Source organism: Hibiscus syriacus, unplaced genomic scaffold (genome assembly GCF_006381635.1).
Source record: "Hibiscus syriacus cultivar Baekdansim isolate YM2019G1 unplaced genomic scaffold, ASM638163v2 tig00110505_pilon, whole genome shotgun sequence".
Taxonomy (NCBI): domain Eukaryota; kingdom Viridiplantae; phylum Streptophyta; class Magnoliopsida; order Malvales; family Malvaceae; genus Hibiscus; species Hibiscus syriacus.
This window is the reverse complement of record NW_024062765.1, coordinates 344071-355131: the sequence shown is the minus strand read 5'-3', so window position 1 is coordinate 355131 and position 11061 is coordinate 344071. Positions and strand designations below refer to the sequence as shown.

The window sequence follows — 11061 nt, the reverse complement described above, 5'->3', positions numbered from 1 at the left end:
CAAATTAAAGATAAAATTTATTAAATCAAATAAAAGTTAGGACCAAATTAATAGATCGTGTAAGTAATGAGGATTAAATGTATAATTATACAAATTTTATTAACTGCCACATCATCTTCTCCGTTAATATTTAACGGCAGGTGGCTTGATTGACAATATTTAAATAGTTAGGTGACCCAATTGATAAAATTAAAAAATCGGTAATTAAAGTAAAAAGGGAAAATAGTTATGTGGTCAATGGTATAATTTACCCTAAAAGCTAATGTTTTATAAATATTGTATTTTAATTAAATTACATTTAGATTTTTAATTAATTTTTAATTATATGTTTATTACTTTATAATTTAACGTTTTTATAATTTATTTTAATGGTGATCATCGTTTATCGTACTCGTCAACGCTCGTCGAGCGTGCCAGCTTCATCCTAATATTAATTATAAAATTTAAAAAATACATGATTACTTGAATAATAATATCAATTTTCATCTCTTATTTAATAAAAATATTTTTTGTCCTTCCGGTTCTAAGGCTTCGTCTTCACAAATTCGGATCAACTCTAGTCACACACCTGATTTTGGTGGGTTAGTCTCTCAGCATGGATTTTCTGCATACATAAGGAATCAAACTCAAGATATCGCTTAAGTGATATTAAACTATTTATTACTTGAATCGGTTTATGATGATAATAGAAAGTATAAATTATTAATCAAACATACTACATTTATAAAAATTAGCAGACGAGATTATATGTGGGCCCTAAAGATTACCAATTAAGATTGATATCTGTATTTTTGGAAATTAATATTTCCTTGTCACGTGAAAATTATAATTACTCCAATGAAATAAAATCCACCTAAGTTTTGGGTGGATATAACTTATCCCACGAAAAAGGTTTGAGAATTTTTTAATATAAAATTAAATTATTTCAATCTTTATAATAACAATAATATAGTTGAATTTAATTAATTTTTTTAATAGTCTAAGATGATGTAGTATATGTTCAAAAAATTTATTAGCGATTAACAACACGTATCATGTAGATACAATTGTTCGAATTTAAAACTTTTAAGAAGCATAATACCTTGTTACTATCACTAAGGTCGTTTAATAAGTTCGAATCGAATTAAACTTTATATGGTAAATAAAATTGATGTTAAAATGATTCAAGGGTTAAAGTTTGGTTTTATTCCAATTACGTATTAGTTTTTGTCAGAGTTGTCAATTTAATAATAAATGTCATTTAATAAAATTAAAAATCTAGATGTTAAAGTTTGGTTTTATGCTAGATGTTCCCTCTCCTAAATAATTATAAATCTAGACCACCCTAAGTGTGAAGCTATCTTAAACATCCAAGCGAGAGGAAATTAAACCAGAGAAAAGCAAAATGGAGGTCGAGAGAGTGCAAGACATTGCTAATTTGTCGAAAGAAACAATCCCGGAAGAGTTCATTAGGTCGAGCAACGAGCAGCCGGCGCTGACGACGGTTCTCGGGACGGTGCTCGAGGTCCCGGTCATCGATCTAAGCGATCCCGATGAAGAAAACTTGGTAAAGGCCATTGTGGAAGCGAGCAGCAATTGGGGAATGTTCCAAGTCGTGAACCATGGCATACCTGATGAAACCATAAGGAAGCTGAAAGAGGTAGGCCAGGCTTTCTTTGAGCTCCCACAAGAAGAAAAAGAAGCTTACGCAAAGCCACCGGGTTCTCAAACCATTGAAGGCTATGGAACAAAGCTTAAAAAAGAAGAAGAAGGGAAAAGATCTTGGGTTGATCATCTTTTCAATAAGATCTGGCCTCCTTCCGAAGTTAACTACCAGTTTTGGCCTAAAAACCCACCTTCTTACAGGTTCGAAAACCACACTTTCCATCACATACATGCCTGGACCGACGTATGTAACTAATTGATTTCATTTTAAAAAAAAATTATGGCAGAGAGACTAACGAGGAATACGCGAAGCACATGCGTGGGGTGGCGAACAAGCTGTTCAGATGCCTGTCGTTAGGCTTAGGGTTAGAAGGGGATGAGATGAAGGCAGCTCTGGGTGGGGACGACATGGTTTACCTTCTGAAGATCAACTACTATCCGCCGTGCCCTCGACCGGACCTGGCTCTCGGGGTGCCGCCTCACACCGACATGAGTGCATTCACCGTACTAGTGCCTAATGATGTGCAGGGCCTCCAAGCTTGTAGAGATGAGCATTGGTATGATGTTGAGTACATCCCTAACGCACTCATTGTTCACATTGGAGACCAAATAGAGGTTTGTTTTGTTATATATTCTTCAATTTCACTACTCCTTTCATAAATCATAAATGATACTAGATTTGTTAGTGATACACTAGATTTTATTTTACTTTTTTACAGATTCTGAGCAATGGGATGTACAAGAGTGTGCTGCACAGAACCACTGTGAACAAGGAGAGGACAAGAATCTCATGGCCGGTGTTTCTGGAGCCACCGTCGAAGCTAAAAGTAGGGCCTCACCCTAAGCTCATCAATGAAGCAAATCCACCCAAATTCGAATCCAAAATGTATTCTGAATATTGTGCCTCCAAGCTCAACATGACCCCTTAATATGTTTATTCTTTAAAACATAAATAAAACTGCAGCTTGAAGCAAGCTTCCATGGACGGCAACGTTAAGGAGAACAAGAATTGCGGTATCTAGAGAGAGATAAAGTGTGTGAAATAAAGTTATTTATAATGTTTATTAGATTCCATGGAGCTGTTTTGTTGTTGAGCGCTGCTGTTTCTTTATTTGGGTGTTGTTGATATGCCTTAGAGGAATATGAGTTTGATATTTCCTTTTAATTCATCGTTCATTTTGTTTTTGGTGTGAATGGATAGTAACTTGCCGATTTATATTTATATTCTGAATATTTAAGTGTTAGATATTCATTTATATGTAAGAAAAGATATATTTAAATATATTTTTATTTTAGTTTTTAAAAATATATTTTGGGAAAAAGTATTGATGATGATATAAATGAATCAAGGATCTATAGAAAGAAAGAATTTGGAAAAAAATCACAATAAATACTAAATTGGATAAAATTTAAAGTTAAGCGATTAAATTGCAAAAAGAATAAATTTGTAGTAAAAAAATAAGTTACATATATATTTTATAGTATTAGAGAAGCATATGATTCAAATTTTGTCAAAAATAAATTTAAAATAATGGAAAATTTAGAAATAAATATTCAAACTAATTAAGTTCAAATTAACTAATCATATTTTTATGAGAAAATCGCGACCAAAAATACCTTATAATATACGTGTCGTGGTCGTGGTCGTGGTCGTGGTCGTGGTCGTGGTCATACGTGTCTTCGACACGTCCGCGCGGATACTATCTTTTTAGAGAAAATTCTTAAGAAACAAAAATCTTTTAACTATTTTTTTAACTATCACAACGACACTGTACACTCTCGCAACGCGAATTGGAAAATCGCAACGACACTGTAGACTATCGCATTGCGATTCTTGGAAGATCGCGTTGCGATTCTTGGAATCGCGTTGCGATTCTTGGAAGATCGCGTTGCGATTTTCTTTTGACCGTTGCGATTTTCTTTTTAACGTTGCGATTTTCTAAATCGCGTTGCGATTCTCTCAATCGCATTGCGATTCTATAAATCGCATTGCGATTCTCTCAGTCGCATTGCGATTTTCTTCTAAATCGCGTTGCGACTCTCTCAATCGCATTGCGATTCTATAAATCGCATTGCGATTCTATAAATCGCATTGCGATTCTATCAATCGCATTGCGATTCTATCAATCGCATTGCGATTTTCTTCTAAATCGCGTTGCGAACTTGGAAGCTCGCGTTGCGATTTTCTTTTGACCGTTGCGATTTTCTTTTTAACGTTGCGATTTTCTAAATCGCGTTGCGATTTTGATATCGCGTTGCGATTTTATTGGTCATTTTGGTAAATCCAAAAAAAGTTGGTTAAAATCGTATATTATAAGGTATTTTTGGTCACTGAGACGATTTTCTCTATTTTTATTCAAATTGTATTTTACATTTCCGATAAGTAATAAAATTCAAATATATTTTACAGTAATTGCAAACACAAGTTCTTAGTCAAAATCCCTATAGTTAGATTTCACTTTTACTTACTGCAGTTTATGCAAAATACAATTCATTTGTATTCATGCATCATTAGAGATGAATCGATAGAGAACGGGGAGGACATTTACTCTCTTTTAAAATTTTTAAAAGTATTATCTATTTTTAATTAAAAATATATTTTTATTTTTAAAATTTACAAATTTATTTTTTCTTAAAATTTTATAAATTAATGTTTTAATAATTTTGATGGTTTCATTAAATGCATGGTGAATTCTTTCACGGATTTGCTAAAAAAATCCACATTTTCTACCATTTCTAAAACCATGCAAACTGTAAGACACTATTTCAACATATTAACAATATATGTATGCACTAATATCGAGAAATGTGGTACTGACACCATTTATTTAAAAAAAAAGTGTATCAACACAATAGAAAAAATCTCACGTGCGATAATCTTAATATACTATTAAGAAAAAACGTTATCGATTTTGTTATTATTATTTTAATAAAACCGATAAAAAATTACGACACCATAACTTGCCTCAAACCTGCTCCACCGAATCTGCTATGATTCAGTAAAATTATTATTTTTAATACATTAATTATAATGTAAAATATACTTATAAATTAAATAAATCATATTCGTAAGTAATGAAATTTATATGAAACAATCATAAATAAAAACATAATGAATAAGAATTTAACATGTAAGATCTAAACTAGTGACAATAAATGTGTAGTGCTTCTGCTCCTAAGATTTGATAGGTTTGGGGCATCCTTAGTAACGTTTGTTGGGAGGATTGAGCGAGAAAAGTAGCTTCAGTCAAGACTGGTTGTTTTGTAACAACCAAACAATTACTAAACAACACTAGTTGTTTTGTCGTTATATCAGCTGATACCAATTACTTTTATCAGTTGAAGTCCAAATTATAGTGATGTCAAACGAATTTTATTTTATTTTTAAATAATCGTTAATGTTAAATTTATATGTTACTGTGTTGTTGGATTCTCGGGTATTTTGGCAACTACACAAAATTGTAATTTATAGTTTACTTTTGAACAAGTCAAGCCGTCAGTTTTACTGTAGCTCTACATGTTTCGACCGAGCATGACAAATAGGATTAGCACTCATCATCACCGCATTCATGTTACAGAAACATCCAACAATGAAACCCCCATATCGTTCAAGAGAGCTTGCACCCAGACCACCTCAGACACAATGTCAACGATCCCACGATACTCGACTTCAGTCATAGATCGAGAAACAAACTTCTGACATTTACAGCTCCAAGATATTAAATTTCTCCTAAAATACACAATCATCGACATGGGCGGAGCCCGCCTATTATGAGGGGTGTCAAAACATACTCCAAAAGTTTTTGAAAAATAATTTTTTATATAAATATAATATAAAAAATTTAAAAAAAAATAAATAAATATATTTTAAAAAATATTGGTATCTTTAAATATAAATTGACACTCATTATTTGAAAGAATTCTTTATACAATTTTTAATTTTGACCCTCAACAAATAAATTTTCTCTAAATTTGATACTCCAAAATAAATTTTCTAGTATCGCCACTGATCATCGTACACACAATCAACAACATAATTTGCCCAACCAGCCAACCATCGTCAGAGGACGCACGAAACACCGACCCATAATCAAGTGTTGAAGATTCTCCCATTATTTAGTGTACTAACACAAACACTATGACACTTGCAACAAATTCAATATTGCATGTCAAGATTAAACATGTGGACTTTGATTCATATTTTGAATGAGAAAAGTTTTATCCCAAATGTTATAAGTTAATCGCATGCCCACTTAATGTCAAATTGCAGATGTATTAACTAAAACTCTTGATTGTTTAATAATTTGAAGACTTTCGTCGACAGTGGATTTAGAAGAAATCAAGTTGAAGAAAGTATGATAAATATTAGAAATATAAGTCAATATTTTGTTAATACTTAACATAATTTGTTGAATCTGTTAGTTTATTAACAAAGTCCCCTTTTACTTTTAGCCTATAAATGAAGTGTATTGGGCCTTGACCCGATAGAGTTTCATGAATGAAAAATCAAAGCTTGTCTCGTTGCTATACTATGATTTTCTTCGAACCCTAAATTCAACTTTCCTCTTCTCCCTTTCTATTGTTTTTCCATTGATTCATCTAAGATTATTGATTCCCGTCATCTGGATTCTTTAACATTCAATATTCGATCTAGATTAATCGATTAATAGATCATATGCCAATATTTATGCAAAAAAGACCCATATCCATATCGTTAAGGATCTCTCGGCGCTAAAACCGCACAAAGACATTCTGAAAAAACAATACCTTAATGATGGTTGAGATTCAAACTGAACTATACCATATTAAAATGCCGAATCCATTACGATTATTAATCAATAAATAAATGCATGCCTCAAACACTCCACTTTCAAGTTTCAAGGCCAAAAGATTGGTAATCATTAAACCATCTTACGATACAGAAGAGTTACAGTTTGGATGTAAACCATTGTTGGTTTTTCTTCTGTCCAGCAGACCGGAAATTGAAGATAAGCAGAACCTTTGAGATTAAGACAATATGCTGATCAAAATCTTGTAATGAAATGACCGTGTATCTAATCTTAGGCAATCAAACATCCACCTCTCAAAGCAAGATAAGGACTTTTAAGGCCCTCATACAGCTAACCAGCAAGTGGAGACCCGCAAATCTCACCAAAGTCTTTCCTTTTTCTTCAATGTACTTTTCAAAGGTATCCACAACAATGAAATTAACAATGTCCACAATATTGTGAATGTTTCAAGATTTTTTTTTTTTTTTTTGAAAAAAATAGAACATTCCGAGATATGTTATCCTATATTAGTTAATTTGAACCAAGTACAAGGATCGGATTATATGTTCTCATAAGATGTTTTTTTATTAGTATGTAATAGTTATAAGGTTATATGTTCATTATTTTTCTTAGTTAATTGACAATGTACACATGTTCTGTAGACTTGACTGCTCTAACCAAATCTTTTAAGGAAAATTACATTCTCTTCCTTTTACTACCAAGTTCACACAATGGATTCGAAAGTGTACTTAAATGTTCATACCACCATATGCCAAATCCAAATACATTTCCAAAATATTTCAAGAAAAATGAATAAATTTTATCAACGTACTCCAAAATCATCGACAGACATGACCCTTTTGTATTAACTTTTCCAGGCATCGAACAGTAAAAACGATCGGGTAATCTACTTCTAGGAAGAAATTTTTTTTTCCTGATTCATGCTGTGCAAATGTAAAGACTAAGAATTAAGGATTGAAAGAACAAGAATCGATAAGAATGGGAGAATAAGCACAATAACAACACATTATACAACGTTACCAGATCACTCGGAATTGAAGAAAAAAAATTGAGAACTGGAAAAATCAAGAACTTCTGGCTTTCTTCTTCTTTGCTCATAAACCCCTTTGCAACACACCGTAAAAGAAATACTCACCGAGTATATAGGAAACGCCGATTTTGTTTTGTGAATCATTTGTTAGGACAATCCCTTGCAAAATGGCCTTCATCTCCACAATTAAAACATCGCCCTCCTCCTCGACCATCACCGCTGCCTCCGCCGTATCTTCCACTCCCACCATCATCTCCACGGCCGCCACTGTATCTCGTACTTCCACCACCTTGATAACAATCCCTCGCTAAATGCCCCGTCCTCCCACAATTATAACACGCGCCACTACCTCCGCCGCCACCACCATAGTCTCCTCTCCTGTAACTACCACCACCCCTACCTCTGCCACCAAAATATCCTCCTCTTCCACCACCACCACCACCACGGGGAGGGTAGCGAGATCGGGCCAAAGGAGCTACATCAACCGCCTTTGCTCGTCCGTCTTCGCCGATATCAACGGAGAACTCAACGGGTTGGTTGTCAGAGAGGGTACGGAAGCCTTCGGAAAGAATAGAGGTCTGGTGGACGAAAAGGTCATCGCCTCCGCCGTCGGGAGCTATGAAACCGAAACACTTTTGGGCACTGAACCATTTGACTCTGCCAGTAGATCTCTCGGTGGTGGTGGTCTCAGCCATTGCCTTGGAGAAGATTCCAGAAAATGGCTAAAGCAAATAAGTTCCTCCCCCGGCGCCTTATTTTTCGTTGTTGTGGTCTTATGGGGTGCGCCAATGGCAATAATATTGAGGGCGGGCTTTTTTCATATGTGCTGTGGGATAAAGATCGGAGGGTGGAGAAGAGGGTTTGGATTGGATCTGACGGATAGAAAATTTTGGTAGCTTATCCTTGTTTGACTGGCGTCGCTTAAATATGAATGGATTGGCTTATGCCTTTTTCATTTTGTGAATGAATGAGAAAGAAAACTATAAACTTATAAAATATCCCATGGAACTGAAAAAAATTCACCACTAATATATTTAATCATCAAATGATAGTTCTATTATTATTAAATCTAATGATATTTTTGGTCTTTGAATTTTTAAAAAATATAATTTTTTTATTTCTTTTGTTATTTTTCGTCAAATTAAATTAATTGATAAAAAATATTTTTAATTATTTTTATATAATTTTTAGTGATGGAAACTTATAGACCTATATTTTCTTAAATTCAAAACCGTCCAATTAGGATTGGAACCTGAATAAACTTGCGGGAAAGCACTAGGAAAAGAATCGTGTAGGTGTAGCCTCTAATCATAGAATTACCTTTCCTGCAACTGGTTTAACTTCATACTCTCCCTTTGCACGTATTCTTCACCCCCATTTTGCTTTATATCTCCATCTCCTCTACAAAATTTTCAAATGACTCACTGTAATCTTAATCTCCTAACACATGGATCTGCTTTCACCTCTTCTATTCACACTGCTATTGCTTTCATCAGGTAAATTATGAACTCTCCCCTCTTCTTTACAATAATCTAATAATATATATCGCTACATTGATTTCATTTAGGTGCTTTTTCCGATTTAAATGGCGATTGTAACTTGCTATTCCGCGGTTTTATGCAGGCATACAAGTGTCTGAATGTGCAAGAACCTTCACCGTAATAAACAATTGCAAGGAAACTATCTGGCCTGGGATTACCCCTGGTGAAAGCTTTAATGGTGGGGGTATTGAATTGAAACCACACCAATCTATTGTCTTCAACGCCCCTGTTGGTTGGAGTGGTCGCATATGGGGTCGAACCGGTTGCAAGTTCGACAGCAATGGAAAGGGTCCATGCCAGACAGGGGATTGTGGCGAAACCCTTAAGTGCGGAGCTGCCGGTAAAACCCCAGCATCGCTCGCTGAGTTTACGCTTGCTGCTGTCGATTTTTACGATGTCAGTCTCGTCGATGGATTTAATGTGCCGATATCTGTCACGCCTTTAAAAGGCAAGGGAAATTGCTCCACTGCTGGATGCAACTCCGACCTGAGGCGAAACTGCCCTTCCGAGCTCGCTGTCAAGGCCAACGGGAAGGTTATCGCTTGCCGAAGCGCATGCGATGTGTTCAACACGGATGAATATTGTTGCAGAGGAACGTATGGAAACCCTTCGACTTGTCAACCTACGTATTATTCCAAGACGTTCAAATCTGCATGCCCTACTTCTTATAGTTATGCATACGATGATCCTACCAGTATTTTTACCTGTTCTGGAGCTGATTATGTCATCACCTTCTGCTCAACCAGGTTCGTATTTTTCCAGGAATTAATATCGAAACTTACTTATAATCTGAAGATATAGTAAAGAGTTACAGATATTGAGAATCAAACTCGAACTTAACGAATAATACTCTAGAGTTATTTTTCATGTTTATATGTTCTTATATATTGACATCAACGTAGGAGTTGAATATTATAATCGGTAATTTCGTTTTGATTGATCATTAGTGAATTCAAGGGTTTGTTGTTGATGATTTCAGGAATCAACAAGTGTGCAGTTACCATGATCACAAGCTGGTTTGCAAGAACAAAGCAAATGGTTTAAACCTTTTGGTAGGAGGATGGTGGGCAGTTTTCCTTGCACCTCTCTTCATAACTAGTCTATGGAGCAATTTATAAGGGGAAAGAATATCAATCTTTGTTTTAGATATGACAACGTTTTTTTTTTCTTCCCTTTTTCTCTAACGTGGCAAAGGATGGTGACTGTATCATGATATTTTGCCATTTTTAATATTCGAAAAATGGTTGAAATTGTAAATAATAAATAAAATCTATTCTTTTTTTTAATTAATTATTAATATACAATCTATTGACCGACTAATCCAGATCGGGTACTGCAGAGGCAAGAATATCCCTCCCAACCCAGTTTGTTCCACTCGTAAACGCCAGGATTCGAATCCCTGACCTTACTTAATGGACCTAGTGTCTCATCTCACTAGACCAACTTGGTGTTGGTAATAAAACACATTCTTTATCCTCTTCAACCTCAGAACCGCAATTATTAATTTTGGCATATATAATTATTAAATTTTATTTTGCTTTTCTTTTTTACTTTTTCTTTTAACAATATCATTCATTGTAGTCACATTAAAATTTAATTTAATAAAACATATTATTTTAAAATAAAACTCATCTATGATTATTCATTGAAATAACATTCTTTTAGTGTTACATGTGAGAATCATTTTTTTAAATAATAAAAAAATTGTTTAAATTTTATCTAAAAAACACATACAATGCGTGTAAAATATACGTTAGCACAAATCGGACAATAATACATGTGTGTAGATAGTATTCAATCATTCAATTCATGTAAGTTAAAAGGTTTAAATATAATCTTTTAACATATATTCATTTAGAGAATCATTAAGGGGTCTCAACGATTAAGGAAAATATATTTTCTTTTGAACTCGAACAATTATATTTACATGATATTTGTTGTCAATGATTAATAAAGATTATGAAAAGATATTACGTTATAATTCCTCCATACTATTAAAAAAGAATATACTGATTGAGTGATTGAACATAAAAATCATTGATTATGAGTATCGGTT

General features: G+C 33.9%; 3 protein-coding genes across 3 annotated transcripts; 2 read left to right on the top strand and 1 right to left on the bottom strand.

Moving 5' to 3' along the window:
* Positions 1–1344: 1344 nt before the first annotated feature.
* Positions 1345–2805, top strand: LOC120129905 (flavonol synthase/flavanone 3-hydroxylase-like). The gene is made up of 3 exons (XM_039147297.1): positions 1345–1845; positions 1932–2259; positions 2364–2805. The coding sequence occupies exons 1-3, from the start codon at positions 1385–1387 to the stop codon at positions 2571–2573; spliced, it is 999 nt and encodes a 332-aa protein (XP_039003228.1). The 5' UTR covers positions 1345–1384; the 3' UTR covers positions 2574–2805.
* A 4718-nt stretch (positions 2806–7523) lies between these two features.
* On the bottom strand, positions 7524–8225 carry LOC120129933 (glycine-rich protein 2-like). Its single transcript, XM_039147318.1, has one exon. The coding sequence runs from the start codon at positions 8157–8159 to the stop codon at positions 7605–7607; it is 555 nt and encodes a 184-aa protein (XP_039003249.1). The 5' UTR covers positions 8160–8225; the 3' UTR covers positions 7524–7604.
* A 663-nt stretch (positions 8226–8888) lies between these two features.
* LOC120129915 (pathogenesis-related thaumatin-like protein 3.5) lies at positions 8889–10123 on the top strand. The gene is made up of 3 exons (XM_039147306.1): positions 8889–8960; positions 9088–9751; positions 9985–10123. Exons 1-3 carry the CDS (start codon positions 8912–8914, stop codon positions 10121–10123), a joined length of 852 nt encoding a protein of 283 aa, XP_039003237.1. The 5' UTR covers positions 8889–8911.
* The last annotated feature ends 938 nt before the right edge of the window (positions 10124–11061 follow it).

Excerpts from the sequence above, each read along its gene's own strand:
- LOC120129905 (XM_039147297.1), top strand. The coding sequence starts at position 1,385 with ATGGAGGTCGAGAGAGTGCAAGACATTGCTAATTTGTCGAAAGAAACA. Across the intron at positions 1,846-1,931 it reads AAAAACCCACCTTCTTACAG|AGAGACTAACGAGGAATACG; the intron begins GTTCGAAAACCA and ends AAATTATGGCAG. Across the intron at positions 2,260-2,363 it reads ACATTGGAGACCAAATAGAG|ATTCTGAGCAATGGGATGTA; the intron begins GTTTGTTTTGTT and ends ACTTTTTTACAG.
- LOC120129915 (XM_039147306.1), top strand. The coding sequence starts at position 8,912 with ATGGATCTGCTTTCACCTCTTCTATTCACACTGCTATTGCTTTCATCA. Across the intron at positions 8,961-9,087 it reads ACTGCTATTGCTTTCATCAG|GCATACAAGTGTCTGAATGT; the intron begins GTAAATTATGAA and ends GGTTTTATGCAG. Across the intron at positions 9,752-9,984 it reads ATCACCTTCTGCTCAACCAG|GAATCAACAAGTGTGCAGTT; the intron begins GTTCGTATTTTT and ends TGATGATTTCAG.
- LOC120129933 (XM_039147318.1), bottom strand. The coding sequence starts at position 8,159 with ATGGCTGAGACCACCACCACCGAGAGATCTACTGGCAGAGTCAAATGG.